A 20,450-nucleotide genomic window follows, 5' to 3' on the forward strand; every position below is an offset into this window, starting at 1 on the left:
CAAAATGTTTCTTCCTCTTTCATACAGGACAATGATTCTCATTATCCCTCGACACATGGGAGTGGTGGGATAACAATCGAGTGGAGTGAATGCAGTGTATGGAGTGCAGCTTAACTGGGAATGCTTAGAAAGCACAAGGTAGGACCCCAAAGCTCTAATCTCTCCTGAAGTCTTGTGACCCCAGCACGCGTTGGTTGATACCTGCATTCATGGTTCATCCATAGATCAACGCAGACAAAGCCGGGGCTGCTGCTACAGACCGCTGAGACGCAGCCTTCGGGGCCTCCTTCCCGGCTTATAACGGACACCGGCGAGGCCGTCGTGTCCTCCATGGGCATGCGGTAGCCTTCAGTCTCGTTCTTTATGCATCCTGATTACACAGAAGGAATTGGAGATCAGCGCATGATGGGAATTCAGCATCGTATGGTGTATTCCAGGTAATGACGGGCAGGGAGAGTCTTTATACCCCATGGATTTACAGACTGCTTCTAATCTTACATTCACTAGAAATGCTTTTACAGTTTTATTAAAGCCCATTGTTGCAAACGCGTAAACGCTTACTATCTGTAACAATTTTTTTGTTTTTTTTACCTTGATAACCCGATTGGTTGAGACTTCCCAGAGTCTTGCATCTCGGAACGACTTTAATTTCTTTGTAGGTCCCGTGAGCTGCTGTTGTCTCTGTGCTCCCCTCCTCCATTAAAGCGAAGCGTGAACTCATTCTGCATCCTTTCCAAGCCAACTTTGTTCCACTCTCTGAGATTGTAGGAGACCGTTAGAAGCCCATGCCTCACCTCGACAAAACAAACGGTGCCATTAGATCCCTGGGTCATGCTGAACCATCGGCTGCTTAAGCTCCGCTATGATCTACAGGCTGCTCGCCACTGCTGCGGACCCAGACCACCTAACAGTGGAGCACTCTGGGCTCTCGCAGCGAACACTGAAATACAATGACCCTAAAGCTGTCCCATCTACCGGCTGCTCTGAATCGGGAGCTTCAGATGTGGACGCGACTCTACCCAATGTGCAGCATGACGCGTGTCAAGGTATGGACTTCATGCTGTGTTTGGTACCTGCAGGTGGATGGATTCGCTCTGGTCCTTAGAAGACAAACGCAGGATGATGCTGTCGGCGTTGCGTGTTCTTAACGTTGCCTGAAAATGTGTCTGCTGCGGATGGAGAGAATGAGGGAGCAGGTACCAGATGTGGCCTCCAGGATGGAAGAAGTGTTCGTGGACATCTGCAAAAGGAAGAGTATATAATGCAGATTACCCTATTCACTATGATACAGAAATGATCGCCCAGCAGAGCACCAGGCGGTGGCAGAGCGTTCAGATGTGATGTATGAAGAGTCCTTTCTGGCAGAGCTTTGGGCACAAACATTCGAATGGATTCCTTGATGATTGTACCGCGGCTCCCCATTTTCCAATAATCTACACTACACTCTGCGCATTCACAAAGATGTCCCAGTTCAGGTGAGTCTCTTTAATATAACATAAATATTGGCATGAAAAATGGCACTTAATCTAAATGGATTAATATAAAACACACTTTATAGTGGGAGACATTCTGATATCAGCGAGGTGGTGGAACCATTCATTCAGGTTTGGGTCTCCTTTTAATGTTCTTGTAGTTATGACCTGGGAGTGCAGTGTAAGCCAAGCCTGTACCTTTTCCGCAGTCCTGGTGAGCGGGTGGGCAATCACAGCTGGGGGTCACTGACTCAAGGAGAGTCGCAGGGTGTACCCTTCCTCACACAGCCTGGGGAGCTATTTAATGGCCTTCAGCGGGGCTGCTAGATTATACACCTGTGTTAAAGGAAACACACACCCCATAAAGAAAATTATTAGATATCATTCTGCAGGTCATCACAAAGTAGCTCACATAACTCTGCGGAAAGCTTTGATACGGAGCCCGCTACCGGTTGCGTTCTTACAGTTTAGTTACCCTTTGTTACCCTTAGAATGTCTATTGACCCGGCTCCTCGTGCAGTCCGGCTGCATATCTGTGAGTTGTATGTTACTGAATATTGGCAATACACGTTACTAATCAAAGAACTTTCTAATTTATTTGTCTTATAGGAATCATTACCAACCTCTGTCCTACGTGATACCAGCTGGGACTATCCTGCTAACCCACCTGGTTATACCGCATCCCTCTGCTCAGAGATCCCCAAAGTACCGAAGCTGATCCAGTTTACCGGATCCATCCGCAGCTCCCACGTCCACTACAGAGCAGCCGTCTGCAGTAAGAGGTAAGCGATACTCTGCGGGATAGAAAGTCATTACCTGCTTATTAAGAACGATGTTGCGGAGACAGCCTTTAAAGGGTTTGTGCAGAAGGAGATTGTGGGAACGAGTAGAAGACTGCTTAACGCCTCCAAGCTGCAGAACGGCATCCGGCTCCCAAAACCTGCAGAGAATGGCATGCATATCAGACACGGGTCACAGTAACACGTGGTGTGGGGCTTTACTACTACAGATATTAAACATGCATAAAAATTGTCACGACTCTTCAACACTTTCTTTCTCTTGATCCACGCAGATTGCAAACCCAGTGGAGCAGCCGCTAGGCATTAATCCCGGTTTATCGTCTGTGACTGCAGTAACGTCAGCCCTGATCTCCAGCCCAAGCTGTCCGTGTGCTCCGTACCTTCTGTCCTGCATGATGACTCAGTGGACTTCACAACGCGTTCGATCCTCTGTAAGTAGCTTTCATCCGATCCCCTCTCTCATTTATCAAAGCCGTGCAGCAGCGATCCAGAGTCAGGCTGACTCCCTGCACCGAAGTAAATGAAGTCAGTAATTCATCTTCCCTGACTGCCCGACGTTGACATTTCCTTTAAGTAAATGTGACTGCGTGCGATGCGAATCGTTGTGTATTTGGCGTGACTTGTCTTGGTTATATGTTCCATGTAGAATTAGCTGAGGGTCAGTTAGTTGAGTATAATGCAGCTCTGTGTCTGCTCTTAAAGATTTGTCTTCATTCTACTTCTGTGATTAAAGGAGAATATTTAAGCTTTCCCATGGCTGCATTAATTACAGGTCTGGCTCACGATGTGATAATTAACTAACTTTATCTTTTATGCGCAGGTTTATCGGATGCCATTCTCTGTCTAACGTTTACGTGCTCTGGAAAGCCAAGCCTCAGCGTGGTCAGGTCTTGTCTGAAGATGAGAAGGAGTCGGCCCCTCGTAATCTCTTTGGGAATGGAAACAAAACCACATTAACAGCAGTGCGGCTGGACCCGGAGCAAACCAAGACTGTAATTCAACTGTGATTGTCAATGTAGATTTACTTTTACTTTCACTTCATGTTACTCATGACTTCATAATTGTATTTGTATTTGTAACTCTATGCCTTGTGATCTGTAATTGTGATTCTTTGCATTGTGATTTGTAACTCACTGTACTTGTGATTCTTTGCATTTGCATTGTAATTTGTAACTCATTGCACTGTATTTGTTACTCTATGACTTGTGATTTGTTACTTGTGATTTGACTCCCTGTATTGTACTGTGTAGACATTCAATAAAAGTGGGTTAGTTCTCAATTTCTTCTCTGTTTGAATCAATAAAAACAAAGAAACCAGATTATCTTCCTTCTAAAGAAGCTCACGAGGAAACACCGGGGGTATATAATAACTATTTAATAAACATATATAATAACTATATAAGAGAAGGTGCACTGCCTCTGCTCTCTAGTTGATGCTGCTCCTCCTCGCTACGTCATTTCCTGATACTCACCGACTGCGATGAAGTTCTTACTGCCTCTTGACGCTCCGCTGTGTAGTAATAATCCATCTGTGCTGTCTCTTACGAACTCCAGCGATAGATGGCTGTCCGAGCAGTGGCCGATAGGATGAATCCATGCATAGACATTACCGTGAAATGTTCTCTGAGTCTGCTGGCAGCGTGGCCCAAGGAACGAAGTGAAACAGTGACACCTAGAAACACAAATGGAAATATTTTAGTTTCAAAGGTAAGCTGTCTGAAGTTGGTGATGTAAGGGATAAGACACACGGGAACATGGTCCAGAGAATCTGCCTACCTGGAACCGGTGGGAGTCGACGGGGAAGTCCCACCATTCAGGCAAGGGTTTTGGGGCAGAGAATAACAGTTCTGGTAAAATTGTTTCTGTACCGGACATCTGCAGGACACATTTCCAACTTGGGGAATTGAGACCAAAGATGCGCTACCTCCATCCACGAGAGGTGGGCATCTGCTGACTGCGCTATGGATTGTGCACCCGCCATCCTGCAAACAGCCCATCCGTGAACAGAAATCAATGGATACTTGGGAATTCCTTTCCTTCAGAACCAATCAGATCTGTCACTGAGAAGCATACAAAAAAACTCAGTTAAGACGGCACCAAAAACTTATCTAGGCACCATCCCAGTTCTGTTGCCATTAGGCACCCCAGGACTAGCTCCCTCCCACAACAAATGCAGATAAAGATGATTAAAACGCATCGCTCTTAGATCTTTACTTTTGTTATAAAGTAATAAACCCCCGGCTGTACCCTCAGAGATTCAAAACCAAGGGAATTATTTCCACAAAACTATGAAAGACAAACAGAATACATCTAGATATCATGAGACTGATAAATATTCTGCGTTTTGTAATATCATTAATTTTAAGAGACAGCCGACGTTATTCTTACTCAGTAATAACGCCATAAACACTCTGTCCATACCTTCTCTCTCTGGGCTGTCAATAAGCTCCGTAAGATCTCGGGTTTGTGGCAGGAGGCAGCTCCGCATACTGAAAATGTCACGGCGGTCGCGTTATCCTCTGCGTTCACCACACTGAAGATGTGGATATGGCTGGGATGGGCAGCTGCCATGTCTGCCAGGACGGCCTGGAGCTGGTCACGTCTGCTGTCTCCAAACTCATCCTTCTCTATGAATTCCTCTGCTGTAATGCCTAAAATGCGGGTTAAAAAGTTGTGACTGAGAAGCCGAGATAGTAACGTATTTACCCAGATAGGAGCGGGGAAGGGAATTGGGGTTACGCACTGAGTAGGACAGGGGTCACTTAATGCCAAGAGCGTTCCTGTCCCACCATTTCCTTCTATCCCTATGCAGGGATACTACATCATTTTAATGTCTTTATGGTACAATGTACAGGAGTCCAGGGAAATGGTTACATATATATGTAGCTATGGTGACCTGTACATCACTTCTTTATCTAGTGCAAACTCTATGATGGTCAAACCAGGCAGTCTTCCCATCAAATGTCCCAGCGGAGTCCTACAAGAATCTACCTGAGACCCCTCCGCACGACTTATTACTTACTTGTGAGTCTCAGAGACACCGAGCTGTGGAAGGCGTCACTTCCAATCTCTTGTACATAATTTTTGATAGTAGAGAAGGTATCTGGCCACACACCGTCAGAAACCGTAATATTGAGGTCGTACGTTCCCTGCGGAGGTCTCTCGGTCATTAGGATTGTCCCGTTGTTTTGGTTCAACCAAAAATACCTACAGAAAACAAACTGTCAATGCAATGTTATCTTCCTCAGACACGCCTTCTAACTCCCACATACACCAGACACGTCTTCTCTCTCCCTCATACACCAGACACGTCTTCTCTCTCCCTCATACACCAGACACGTCTTATCTCTCCCTCATACACCAGACACGTCTTATCTCTCCCTCATACACCAGACACATCTTCTCTCTCCCTCATACACATCTTCTCTCTCCCTCATGCACCAGACATGTCTTATCTCTCCCTCATACACCAGACACGTCTTCTCTCTCCGTCATACACATCTTCTTTCTCCCTCATACACCAGACACATCTTCTCTCTCCCTCATACACCAGACATGTCTTCTCTCTGCCTGATACACCAGACACACTTCTTCTCGCCCCTTCATACACCAGACATGTCTTCTCGCTCCCTCATACACCAGACACGTCTTCCCTCTCCCTCATACACCAGACACGGCTTCTCAGTCCTTCATACACCAGACACGTCTCCTGTCCCCCTCAAACACCAGACACTTCTTCTCTCTCCCTCATACACCAGACATATCTTCTCTCTCCCTCATACAGTAGACATGTCTTCTCCCTCCCTTACACAATAGACTCGTAATCTCGCACCCTCATACATCAGTCACGTAATCTCGCTCCCTCATACACCAGACATCCCTTCTCCCTCTCTTATACAACACGTCATCCCACTCCCTCATACACCAGACACGTCTGCTGACTCTCTCATACACCAGACACATCTTCCCTCACACACCAGACACATCTTCCCTAATACACCAGACACATCTTCTCTCTTCCTCATATATCAGACATGTCTTCTTGCTCCCTCATATATCAGACACGTCTTCTTGCTCCCTCATATATCAGACATGTATTCTCCCTCTCTTACACAAGAGACACGTCTGCTCACTCCCTCATACACCTGACATGTCGTCTCTCTCCCTCATACACCAGACACGTCTGTTTGTTCCCTCATACACCAGACACATCTTCTCTCATACACCAGACACATCTTCTCTCTTTATCATACAAAAGACACGTCTTCTCTCACTCTCATACACCAGACATGTCTTCTTGCTCCCTTATAAACCAGACATGTCTGATGTATGATGGAGCAAGAAGACATGTCTGATGTATGAGGGAGTGAGCTGAAGTATCTGGTGTATGAGCAAAAGAGAAGACGTGTCTGGTTTATGAGGGAGTGAGAAGACGTGTCTGGTTTATGAGGGAGCGAGAAGAAATGTCTGGTGTATGAGGGACCAAGATGACATGTCTGTTGTATAAGAAAGGGAGAAGACATAGCTGGCGTATGAGGTAGCAAGCAGATGTGTCTGGTGGATGAGAGAGAGAGAAGACATGTCTGGTGTATGAGGGAGAGAGAAGACGTGTTGTGTATGAGGGAGCAAGGCAAAAAAAAAAAAAAAAACATCAGACATGTCTTTTCGCTCCCTCATACACCAGAGACTTTATCTTGCTCCCTCATACATCAGACATGTCTTCTCACTCCCTCATACACCAGACACATCTTCTCTCTCCCTCATACACCAGACACGTCTTCTCTATCCCTCATACACCAGACACATCTTCTCTCTCCGTCATACACATCTTCTCTCTCCCTCATACACCAGACATGTCTTCTCTCTGCCTGATACATCAGACACACTTCTTCTCGCTCCCTCATACACCAGACACATCTTCCCTCTCCCTCATACACCAGACACGGCTTCTCAGTCCTTCATACACCAGACACGTCTCCTGTCCCCCTCAAACACCAGACACTTCTTCTCTCCCCCTCATACACCAGACACATCCTCTCTCTCCCTTATACAATAAACTCGTAATCTCGCACCCTCATACATCAGTCACGTAATCTCGCTCCCTCATACACCAGACATCCCTTCTCCCTCTCTTATACAACACGTCATCCCACTCCCTCATACACCAGACACATCTGTTCTCTCACTTATACACCAGACAAGTCTTCTCTCTCATACACCAGACACATCTCCTCCCTCACACACCAGACACGTCTTATCCCTCTCTTATACAACAGACATGTCTTCTCACTCCGTCATACATCAGACACATCTATCTCCCTCATACACCAGACACGTCTGCTCAATCCCTCATACACCAGATACTTCAGTTTGCTCCCCTCATACTTCAGACATGTCTTCTCTCTCCTTTATAGACCAGACACTTCAGTTATCTTCCTCATACACGAGACACATCAGCTCGCTCCCTCATACACCAGACATTTCTTCTCATTCCCTCATACACCAGACATGCCTTCTCCCTCTCTTATACAACAAACATACCTATCTCCCTCATATACCAGACACGTCTTCTCTCTCCCTCATAAAAAAGACACGTCTGCTCGCTCACTCATACACCAGAGTTGTCCCATCCCTTTCATATACAACAGACATGTCATCCCGCTCCCTCATATACCAGACATCTCTTCTCCCTCTTTTATACACCAGACACCTCAGTTATCTCCCTCATACACCAGACACATCTGTTCTCTCCCTCATACACCAGACACGACTGCTCACTCCCTCATACACCAGACATGTCTTTTGGCTCCCTCATACACCAGACACGTCAGTTCTCTCCCTCATACACCAGACACGTCTGTTCTCTCCCTCATACACCAGACACATCTCTTCTCTCCCTCATACACCAGACACATCTCTTCTCTCCCTCGTACACCAGACATGTCTTCTCCCTCTCTTATACACCACACGTCAACTACCTCTCTTATACAACTGACATGTCCTCTCACTCCGTCATTCATCAGACACATCTATCTCCCTCATACACTAGACACGTCTGCTCAATCCCTCATACACCAGACGTGTCATCCTGTTCCCTCATACACTAGACATGTCTTCTTGCTCTGTCATACACCAGACATGTCATCCCATTCCCTCATACACCAGAGATGTCTTCTCGCTTCCTCATACACCAGACACATCATCTCTCTCTCCCTCATACACCAGACACGTCTACTTCCTCTCTTATACAAGATGTCCTCTCACTCAGTCATTTATCAGACACATCTATCTCCCTCATACACCAGACACGTCTGCTCAATCCTTCATACACCAGACTTGTCATCCAGTTCCTTCATACACCTTATAGAACGGCACTAAAGATCGTCCTACCTTAGCAGTGATCCACCTGAATGATCAAAGTCTGACATCGCAAACACTTGTCATGACATAGAGTATTCCAATTTACCTCTGGATTGATGAATAAATATCCATCAACTTCTCTGAGACCTCTTTAAGCAACTGGTCAGCCACCGGCCGACATGGTCAACCTATAACCCATTGCGTGTCAATAGTGAAGTGCATTAATGACCATGAAATGCGTGTGTTATTCGAGCCATGGAACTCACCTGGGTATTTGAGAGACGGCGGAATAGTGTTTTGTATCCCATCTTCATCCAGCACAGCGACCTTCCCAATCTCTGCTGATGACCACCCGGCTGTTTTAAACAAGAAAAAATGGTAAGACATTCATAAGTATGTCTGCATTCGTGCCCATCTGTATTTTTAATCATTTGTCCTACATTCTGCTGTCAGGAACTGTACAATATACGATCAGCATGCCCTGCCGGAGAATTAACTAGGACTAATTTCCAATACGTCCCTCCTGTTTAGCTCAGTTAAGCGCGGAATGAAAATATTTCTGACAGCCATTAACGTTGGCTAAAGATTATTCATTCGCTGTTGCTGCTCGCTTTCACTTGGCAGCGTTTGCCAGGAGGGATTTTTGGATGTAAACTCATTGTGCAGATTTAAAGCGATCTAATAAATATCAACTCTTATATTTTACATGTCATTAGCCTACTTAAAAAATGTAAAAAAAATAAATACAAAAACATTCTTGGTAAGGAGATTAATTATTTTTTCCTTTGTTTCGATCTCTCGTATGCTTAAATTATTCATTCATGTACATATATAAAATTCATATTTATAAATCTTCTAGCAAAAAAATGACGTGTCTAGAACGACCTTTATCTTACAGCCACCATTCGCCGTGGGTCTCTATAATCAATTTAAAAACAAACATTATTCCTGCCTCTTTATCAAGAGAACGTACGTATAACCAAACTGATGTTCGGGGGGGGGGGTTATAGGAAGGGTTATTAAAGACTTGGTGACAAGAAGTAAAATAATTAATAGCTACAACACTGGTCACAACAGCAGAGAAGAGACTATTGAGGCTACTCACTTTCCAGGATGTAAACGCTGATGTCTTTGTGAGCTCCTCGGTGCGGGTTATCATTTTGATCACCAATAGTTATGGTTAACGTGCTTGTGGTGGCCCGAGGCGGGTTTCCGCTATCCATAATTATAACTGAAAGATAAAAAGCCCTCTCTATCTCTCGATCGAAGGGCCTCAGAGTCTCAATAGAGGCCGTGCTATTTCCGTGGTAATTAGCATGAATGTTGAAGAATTCTGATGGTCATTTGGCAAAGTAAAAGTAAACGGGACTCTGTTCTCTGCAGTATCAAGATCCACAGCATACATAAAATCCGATGTCTCGTTGACATGGACCCTCTGAGGCCAGACTGCGTTTTCCCAAACAATAGGTTTGTACGGAGCAGCCAATGCTGGCCCGTTGTCGTTAACATCCAGAAAGGTCTAGAATGACAGTTGTGCTTCCTGTTTGAACTGGGATACCCCGGTCTGAGGCTACAATGACCAGGTGGTATTGGGAAGTCACCTCCCGGTCTAGGGCTTACCCCACTTTGGTCAACATAAAACTGACCGAAGACATCAGACTCCAAGAAAGGGGGCACTTGCAAAACGGATGGAATGAAAACCGGAGCGTGGTCGTTGCAGTCCTGTAACTCGATCAGGCAGTGGGAAATTGAAGAAAAATCACAGTCCCGGACCTCGATGGTAAGGTTAAATCTCCGTTCCTCAGGGATCTCACAATCCAGCTTCTTATTAAGTTTAATTATCGTGTGTTTCTCCTTTTGGTTGCTTTCAATAGTGAATGTGTGGCCTGGGTCTCCTCCAACGATGCTAAATGACAATAAAGCGTTTTCTCCGTCATCTTCATCTACTGCCACCACCTGAAGGACGTTAGAGTTGATTTCACTTGTCTCCCAGACGGTAGCATGCCATGTATCCTGGGTGAACACCGGAGCGTGATCGTTGATATCTAGAACATGAATAGCTGCTGTACCGGTGGAACTCATGCCTCTGCCATCTTCAACTTCAATAAGAAGAAAGTAAGTATCTGTCTCTTCACGGAAAACTAATATGCAGACAATCCGCGGACAGACCCTGCGGCTCGAAAACAATTTATACAGCCGCGTTATTCCAAAGCTCTTGAAGATGACATGAATGTGGACGGGAATTTGTTTCAATGGATAACATGAGTATAACTGATGCCCCATGTCAATGGCTCATTTTTTAAATTTTTTTTATTTCTGGCCCAATCGCCCCAATAACGCATTTTATTGGGGTTAATTTGTTCTCATTTGCAAACTGCGCTGCTCTTCAGAGGAGCGTTAGGACGTAGATCCTTCCGAACACCATTATGAATTCCCGATATTAAGCCGTTTGTGAAGCTTGAAGCTGCTTCTAGAATAGTTTTCATTAGCATTGCATAAAAGAATACATTTCATTTTTTGTGCATAACTTAATTTAAATACACAAAAAGTGACATGATTTGCATAAACTTCTGGCAGCTTAAAGTCATTTTAAACGAACAGACCTGTATGAGTTAATCCCTGGCTTTCTTTACATGTTGGCAGGTGTGCCCAACCCTAAATATTAAAAAGGTGAGGAGGTAACAGGGCTGAGAGTTACCAACGTAACAATTGACCCTCCCTCTGGCACTGCAGCAGGATCAGACTTTGGGGTATTTTAGCAGGATCAGATGTTGGGGTGTGGAGGGGTATGGGTATCTCAGCAGGATCAGACGCTGGGGTATGGAGGGGTATGGGTATCTCAGCAGGATCAGACGTTGGGGTATGGAGGGGTATAGGTATCTCAGCAGGATCAGACTTTGGGGTATGGAAGGGTATGGGTATCTCAGCAGGATCAGACGTTGGGGTATGGAGGGCTATGGGCATCTCAGCAGGATCAGACCTTGGGGTATGAAGGGCTATGGGCACCTCAGCAGGATGAGGCATTGGGGTTTTATGGGCTATGGGCACTGCTTTGTGAACATACATTGGGGTGGTTTGTGGGCAACTTAGCAGGAACAGACCTTGGGGTATGGAGTGGCATGGGTATCTCAGCAGGATCAGACCTTGGGGTAGGGAGGGCTATGGGTATCTCGGCAGGACCTTAGGATGGGGAGGGTTGTGGGCAACTATTTAGGAATAGATCTTGGGATGTATGCTGCATTTCTGTTGAGCAGTAAGGCCACTGTGCCAAAATAAACCCCATATTATCCTCACCAGAATTGGGTTGCCCATGTTTTCCAGGTCGAGCAGACTCTGATCCATCTGACGACATAACTTCTAGGAGATACGAGCCCTTGGTCTCCCGGTCAAACACGGCAGCTGTGTAAATGACTCCTGTCTGGGGATCGATGTGGAACAGAGCATGGTCTCCGCTGCGATCTTCTAAAATAGAATAGGTGATCTGGAGCAAGACAATCAGACCACAGTTAGCTCAGGCTGGCCTGAAAACACTTTGCTGATATAAGGTGGAACTGATGGAAAATCACTAATGCTCTTTGTTGCAAAGGCCTGGAAGCTTTTACTGAACATGTTCTGCCAGGACTACATATATTATTAACGTAACAGTAATGCCGGTGCGCAGGAAATGCTGCGATCCGATGAGCAAAAGGTCTGTCTGCTCTGCCGCAAACCAATTTAATTTCTCTTTATTATTTATTTGTGGCTTTAACTGACACGTGACCCCTCGACAATCAACAATCTGGCCCTAATACCAGACAGTGTTATCAGGCGAGAAAACCCCCCTATGTGGCATAAGTAACTCTAATTAACATGCTGACCCCCTGGTCTAGTGTAGATATTGGTATGGCCGTGTCCCGCGGATCAGTATGGCCCTGTACCATGAACTGGTATACACCCCTCTCCTATGGATCCGTATGGCCCTGTGCTATGAATTGGTATACACCCCTGTCCTTTGAACCAGTATGGCCCTATCCTATGAATCAGTATTGCCCTGTCCCATGAATCGTTATGGCCCTGTGCTATAAACTGCTATGCACCCCTGTCCTCTTGATAGGTATGGCCCTATGCTATGAAATGTTATGGTCCTGTCCTATGAACTGGTATGGCCATGTCCTGCTGATTGGTATGGCCCTGTCCTACAGATTGGTATGGCCCTGTCTTACAGATTGGTATGGCCCTGTTTTACAGATTGATATGGCCCTGTTTTACAGATTGATATGGCCCTGTCCTACAGATTGGTATGGCCCTGTTTTACAGACTGGTATGGCCCTGTTTTACAGATTGATATGCCCCTGTCCTACGGATTGGTATGGCCATAAAGCACTTTGTTTTAAATGTGCAAATTACAGGAATATATGCTATGGCTAGAAGGACCAGGGATATCTGAAGAACATGCGTAAATGGGTGCAGATTTTATAAGTTGGTACCGCATTTAGTATACCTAGGAACACAGAGCTTTATGAGTCAGAGTGTGCGTGTGATGAGGTTTCACGTATGAACTCACCTCTCCATTCAGTCCGAGATCTTGGTCAGATGCAGACACCTTACAATCCTAATATAAGTCATATTGTATAAAGGGGTCTGGGGTCAGAAGGTGACCCCGCTATATTTTTATTTAAGAGTACTATCACTTGTTGAAATGTAAGTTGGTTCTCTAAACACAGCATGTAAACGCTTGCTACGTTACCCGAGATATTGGCTGGCGAACATAAAGCCACCCCGTAGAGGTGTTAATGCTGAAGGCCACTGGTTCCTCTCCAGACACGGAGTACGCGATCGTTCCATTCACGCCATAATCGTCATCACGGGCCGCAACGCGGAGGAAGCTGGTTCCCACGGCAGCATCTTCTCTCAAGAAATCTGGGACAAGAATGAAAACATTTGAATTCTATGTTGTCCACTGAGGTCCCAAATACCCCATGGGCGAGCCGGCCAAGCTCTTGTGGACCAGCAGATCTAGGAAGACTCTTAACGCTGAATTCCACTTAAAGCTATAATTAGAAGAGGACAGAAGAACATGATGGGGACTTGGTGCTTGTAGAGATCTCATACTCTACCCACGGAGACTCAATTACATTCGTAGTGGTTGTTCTCAAAGCTGGGGTCGTTGTCATTTTGGTCCTGGATCTGTATGTTGATCTGGCACAGCCCTATGAGAGGCTCGGCCCCCTGGTCTGTGGCTTTGATGGTGACGGGGAACTCTTTCTGCTTCTCCCGATCAAAGCTCTGAAGGGTTGGCTGATTAACCTGACCTACAACCATGGTTAAAACCTGCATCACCGAGCCTATCTGACCCACTGGTTTTAACAGAATCAAATGAAGCTCCATGATGTCACCTCTGTTGACCCTGAGGTAGAAGGGTAGAAGCGTATTCACCAATCCAGCAAAAAGCATATTAAAAACCTAGAACACAAATACACTGGGAGGAAAGTGTGTCCTCGGTCTACGTGCCGCAGCCCGTCTCTCCATACAATGTTTAAAGGGCTTTAAGGTATAGGAGGCGGTGGCACCTGTGTCCGGATGGATGCTGAATGCAGGAAGAGAGCCCTCGCGATGAACGATCCCGTACTTCACTTGACTGTTGACGCCAACGTCTGCGTCTTTCGCCTCCCCCTGCAGCACAAACGTTCCTGGGGGCTGGTTCTCCAGGACTACGGCGTGGTGATGGTACTGGGCACACTGGAAATAACGTTAAATCACACATTTCTTTTAGGATCTGGCTACATCTTGGAGCCAAGGACAGTTCTAACACGGCTTTAGTTCATTGGCGTTCAGTAAGGGATTATTCTCCTAAGCGGTTTTCTGGAGTTAATGTATGAGGTACCTGATGGAAGACGGGCTTGTTCTGGTTGACGTCATCGACTGTCACGACGACCGTAGTCGTGCTGGTGAGGCTGTGAGGACCCCCCGAAGCGTTGTCATCTGTGGCGGTCACATACAGAACATACTCGGCTCCATGATGCTTTGGAAGCAGGTTAGAACCAAGACGGATTATTCCTGTTAAATGGTTTGAGGATAAATCAGTCCCATTGTTACAAATCCTTAACCCAGGGTAAGCGATCCCCCTACTCAACTATTTAGGAACTTCAAGTTATAGTTACTGTGGCGGAATTCTGGTGAGGAACTTGATTTTATCTCAATGACTCATTTTCTTCTTTTTGTAGCACAATATGCGAGAAATCGTCAGGTATCTGTAAAAAGCATCAGCGGCATTGGGGGGGGGTTTAGTTATGGATGTATACAAAATATAGCTCCACGTACCTTTCTCAGAATCAATAATAAAGCTCCCTTCTTTATTTCCTTCCAAAATGCTGTAAGTCACATGATCTCCATCTGGATCAAATGCATGTACGGTGGCAACCAGGGTGTTGGGAGCAGCTTCCTCCGATACAAACGTTCTGTATCTGGAAAACGGAGTACATAATCAAGTTCCTCCGCAGAGAAACGCTGCCAAGAGACCCATTCAGTGCTACCTCCTACCCCGAGGCTCGTCCAACACCAAACCTACTGGTCTTCTGAGCCGAAAACTCATCCCAGCCTCACCGGCCCTGGCAAAGAAGTTATAGAATGAAGTCTATGCAGTCGCCTTTCATTTATGGATCGTATTGGGACAAACTCTCGAGCCTTCGTTGGGAGAAACCTGATGAACCGCAATGTTTTACAATGTATTAGGTTATGGGAGTGAAGCTACAATATTTTACACCATAAAGAAAAAAGACCGAACCGTGACCTTCTCCCCGGCAGAGACGTTCTATGCCCGGCTTTAAAACGTATCGCGCTCCAAAGAATCGCGGCGGTTACAGACATGTCATCGTTAATAATAGGTTAAAAAAGAAAAAAAAAATTGCATGAATTTGTGCAAGCGGAAGAAATATGAAATGAGAAAACCCTGAATGAGAAAAAAGGGTAACCAACGGCCATTACGCAGAGACGTCTGCTCTGTCCGGATCACACGGCTGCAAATTGAAGGAGACTGGAGAGGAGATTATTTGTGAATCCCTCGTTTAATGCACCAGGCTGGAGGGACGCTAACGCCGATCGGCAACAAATTATAGCCCAAGGCCCCTGTCTTTGCCTCCGGTCTAACGAGCAAATTGATTTTAGCTTTGACAGTTTTAAAGCTATAAAGTGACGAGCGGGAGAGAGATGGGAGTTTGGAATACTTTGCGGGAAGGTCTCGCAAGACAAAGGAGGCTTTAAAGAATAAAAGTAGGGCAACAATGTATCAGTTACAGGAGGTGCAAGTTTGTGATGGGGAGAAGAAGGGAGAGAAGAAAGATTCCGGCAATACACCGAGGTGCGTTAATGGACAAAACAAAACAAACTTTGGCCCCTCGAGACGCCTCTCTTTAAACGACCATAAATAAATTAACTAATGGCCCTGCAATCATTCTGACAATCAGGGCTATACACGGCACCCTGGGTAGAGCGAGTGCAACATACAGGACAACAGAAACGGCATTTCATACGCCTCGCGGAGCGCATGCACCATTACCCCGGCCTGCGGGGGGCAGTATAGATCACACATTGCTGAACGGGAATGACATTCAGGGTGGCTGTTAATTACCTGACAACACTACCCTCTTCTAAAATGATCACCTAGCATTGTATTGCCCTCCCCTTTGGAAGCGAAGCTTAGAAAATTGCCCAAAGTTTAACAATTAATCTTTGGAAAAGATTGCCCAAAACTCTCAAGTTTGAATCTGTTTTGGATCCATTACTTCCACGCTGTGAAGGGGAAAGGTTTGCCACCTAAATGTCGGCCCTACCCTAACTAAGAAGAGTCTCGTGAGCTGCACCTACGTGGTTTGAGAGAACTCCGGAGCTTCATCGTTCACGTTGGAGACACGGATGCGGACGGTGGCTGTCCCGGTTTTTGGGTCTTCTCCGTGGTCTATCGCCAGAACCACAAACTCGTAAAGATGGTTGGGCCTCTCGTAATCCAACTCCCGGACGGGGCTGATAACGCCCTCCTCGGAGATGCCAAAATCGGGGCTCAAAGAATAATAGGAAACCTCGCCATTCAAACCGGAGTCGCAGTCGGTGGCTGTCACTGGTTAAAAGCAAACATAACAACAATAAGCATGCGCGGCGCTCTGATACACCATATCATTACACATCAATACAGCTGGCAGCTGAAACAGCCCTATAGTAGGACAATCGTACGGTTTTGGGGATTACGGCTGTAATTGAGTCTGCGGCTGATCGCTCGACGTTCACTTTCTTTGTTTCCCAGAGTGAAAATAATTTTGAAGCCTTAAAGGGAAAATGACATTTTATCCAATACATTTATACACTTATACACACACATACATACACACGCACGCACACATACATAAATATATATACACACAAACACACACACACATACATATATACACACACACATACATACATAAATATATATACACACATGCAAACACATACATACACACACAAACACACATACATAAACACACACACACACATATACATACTCTGCTAATTCCACTTCTGGAAGTAGGAACATTATAGAAATAGAGCACCGAGTATCTCACCGCATGGGTGACATCTTTCAGACTGACGCAGGAAGCTATATTATATTATACTATATATTATACCATATATAATACTATATATCATACCATATACTATATATTATACCATATATTATACTATATATTATACCATATATTATACCATATACTATACTATATATTATACTGTAGAAATATGACAAAGTCTTAAAAAATGAAAGTTTTCCAATCCCAGAACGGTCAGTCTCGGTTTATAAGCGCATTATAATAAAATTCTACCTCCTACAGCAATTAACAAATAGATCCTCTTCTCAGCCGCTATCTCCTAATATACCAAGAAGTGAGAGTTATCACCTGAAAAGTGCATTCTATCTCGTGGGGCGTACGGGTAGTGAGCTATAAGACACCCCCACGCCAGCAAGGACTATCACATTAACCTTGTAAGAGAGCGGCTGCCGCAGGCACTGTTTCAGGTACGTTATCCTTGCTATAGATTCGCTGCTGAAATTCTGGCTTGCAGTCATTAACATCGGTGATTCCAACCGCCACCTGCAAGATATTCAGTGAGAAAAATATTCAATCTGCATAACATAGCAACGCATCCAAATGTATATCATGCGCGCGAAGACATCTCAAGCTACTAAACGTCTCCTGCCGGGGTGCGTTCTCCCCAAACGCGTGCCTCAGCGTTGCACGTCCCGGCACACGAGCCGACATCTTTCTGATATTCATAAATTCCACTGTTTTATCTCTTTTTGGGCTAGAAAGAGACTTCCACTATCTGTGCAGGCATTAGCGAGCCTCTCTGTGCAGCACTTTAATTAAAATATATAGGAGCATTATGGAAGAACATTATAGGAGCTCTGTTTCCTGATCTCGTACTTCATTAAAACATAATGACTACCTGGCTATGAATGTATGAGATATGGGGCAACACAACAGTGTACATTGCGGCATATACAGAGAAATACTCCTTGACCCTGTCCGCCGTCTGTTGGGCTACCTGCACGGTGCTCTTCAGGTCCGTCGGCTTTTCGGTAGCGGTAACTCCCAGTAGAAACTGTTGCGGGTCACTCTCAAAATCTACAGCCCTGATGAGCGTCACCTGGCCAGTGATCCGGTCAACGGAGAACAAGCTTTGGGGACCTGCGACCATGCCGTAGCTCAGGGGATTGCTTTGATGCGATATCGCGGATACGGTCACCAACCTAGAACACGGAGGACAGGTCAATCCATCGCGGGAAGCGGCTCCAAAACCAAAGAGACCGTTGAATGGCGACTTACGTGCTTCCCGGGGCAGCGCTTTCTGAAACGTGTACGGTGTACGAAGCTTGTTTAAATTGTGGGGGTCTGACACCGGCGATCACAGACACGACAGCCGGGGAACCTCTCATCCCAAGCTTATCAGCGGCCTGCACGTTGAGCAGATACTCCTGACCTTCCTGTAGACTCTGGTTAGTTGTCCGTATCCAACCTGTGCTGCGGTCAACGACAAATCTGTCTTCTCCACCTGGAAAGCCAACAGATGTCATAAAACTGTACATCGAGAGCAAACCTTCAAGCAAGAACACCCTCGCCCCAATGCCAAGTTAAAAGCCCTACAGGGGCTCTGACAAGGGCCACACAATCTGATGCGGGGGGTTAGGGGCTCTGACAAGGGCCACACAATCTGATGTGGGGGGTTAGGGGCTCTGACAAGGGCCACACAATCTGATGCGTGGGGTTAGGGGCTCTGACAAGGGCCACACAATGTGCTGTCTCTGCGTCTGGGGCGATCCCGCGACACGTTATAGTTCAGGATGGTATGAAGTATCTGGTAAACCGGGTGAGGGTCTAACATGAGACTAAAAGTCAATGCACCGGGAATCTCTTCCTAGAGGGTTTCCGGACCTCTCTTGATTCGCCTTCGTTAGGATATCTGCTTCCACCAACCGGAGAAAGGACGGTCAGCTGAACAATGACCTGCGCGAGACACGCTGCTAGCGACAGTATAAAAGAACATGTTAGTATCTTCATTCTCTCAGCGAGGTCTTATGCTGGTCTGCATGAACCCGAACATATATACCGCATGAGCCCGGACTCATCCCGCGCGGACCCCGACACAAAGTGCAGATGTATCCCGCGCGGACCCCGACACAAAGTGCAGATGTATCCCGCGCGGACCCCGACACAAAGTGCAGATGTATCCCGCGCGGACCCCGACACAAAGTGCAGATGTATCCCGCGCGGACCCCGACACAAAGTGCAGATGTATCCCGCGCGGACCCCGACACAAAGTGCAGATGTATCCCGCGCGGACCCCGACACAAAGTGCAGAAGTATCCCGCGCGGACCCCGACACAACCCGCAGAAGTATCGCGCGCGGACCCCGACACAACCCGCAGAAGTATCGCGCACGGACCCCGACACAACCCGCAGACGCATCCCGCGCGGACCCCGACACAACCCGCAGACGCATCCCGCGCGGACCCCGACACAACCCGCAGACGCATCCCGCGCGGACCCCGACACAACCCGCAGACGCATCCCGCGCGGACCCCGACACAACCCGCAGACGCATCCCGCGCGGACCCCGACACAACCCGCAGACGCATCCCGCGCGGACCCCGACACAACCCGCAGACGCATCCCGCGCGGACCCCGACACAACCCGCAGACGGATCCCGCAGCGGGTCCATGGGCAGCAGGTAGGCACGCAGGGGCAGCGGGTAGGCGCGCAGGTGCAGCAGGTCTGCGGGCAGACGCGCAGGGGGTCCATGGGCAGCGGGTCGGCGCCCAATGGCAGCGGGTGTGCGGACAGGGGGTAGGCGCACAGGGGCAGCGGGTCCGTGGGCAGTGAGTACAAGGGCAGATGCGCAATGGCAGCTGGTCCACGGGCAGGGGCAGCGGGTAGGCACGCAGGGGCAGCGGGTCCATGGGCAGCAGGTCGGCGCGCATTTATGTGCACGGGACGCACGGCCCCGGGTATGCGCACGTATGTGAACCAGAAGCACGGCACCGGGTACGCGCACAGGGGATATGCTTGTTAAGTGGCACCGGGTACACACAAGGTATACGCACGTTCCATCGCTCAGGCACGGCACCGGTATGTCCCTGGGTCCATGGCACTGCGCATACGCACGTAGGTGCACTGAAACACGCCACGTTCCATGGCACCGAACACATATAGGATATAAGCCTGTTCCGAGGCATGTATGTGCCCTGGATACACGGCACCGGGTATGCTAACACATGTGTGCACACAGAGCCGGCCTTAGGTGTTC

At 47.0% G+C, this 20,450-nt stretch overlaps 1 protein-coding gene and 1 long non-coding RNA gene across 2 annotated transcripts; one reads left to right on the forward strand and one right to left on the reverse strand.

The window, feature by feature from the left end:
- Positions 1-1,351: 1,351 nt before the first annotated feature.
- LOC128466894 (uncharacterized) lies at positions 1,352-2,699 on the forward strand. Its single transcript, XR_008345649.1, has 3 exons — positions 1,352-1,475; positions 2,082-2,254; positions 2,545-2,699. It is a non-coding gene; the product is annotated as an uncharacterized LOC128466894 (long non-coding RNA).
- An 11,284-nt stretch (positions 2,700-13,983) lies between these two features.
- LOC128468036 (neural-cadherin-like) lies at positions 13,984-19,271 on the reverse strand. The gene is made up of 9 exons (XM_053449807.1): positions 19,253-19,271; positions 18,472-18,697; positions 18,191-18,395; positions 17,625-17,736; positions 16,475-16,724; positions 14,933-15,075; positions 14,496-14,668; positions 14,182-14,350; positions 13,984-14,018 (listed from the first exon to the last, which is right to left on the reverse strand). The coding sequence occupies exons 1-9, from the start codon at positions 19,269-19,271 to the stop codon at positions 13,984-13,986; spliced, it is 1,332 nt and encodes a 443-aa protein (XP_053305782.1).
- Between the last annotated feature and the right edge of the window lie 1,179 nt (positions 19,272-20,450).

The sequence above is a fragment of the Spea bombifrons genome, chromosome 10, assembly GCF_027358695.1.
Source record: "Spea bombifrons isolate aSpeBom1 chromosome 10, aSpeBom1.2.pri, whole genome shotgun sequence".
Taxonomy (NCBI): Eukaryota; Metazoa; Chordata; class Amphibia; order Anura; family Pelobatidae; genus Spea; species Spea bombifrons.

Excerpts from the sequence above, each read along its gene's own strand:
- LOC128468036 (XM_053449807.1), bottom strand. Across the intron at positions 17,737-18,190 it reads ACCTGAAGAGCACCGTGCAG|GTGGCGGTTGGAATCACCGA; the intron begins GTAGCCCAACAG and ends AATATCTTGCAG. Across the intron at positions 15,076-16,474 it reads CCGGAGTTCTCTCAAACCAC|ATACAGAACGTTTGTATCGG; the intron begins GTAGGTGCAGCT and ends TCCGTTTTCCAG.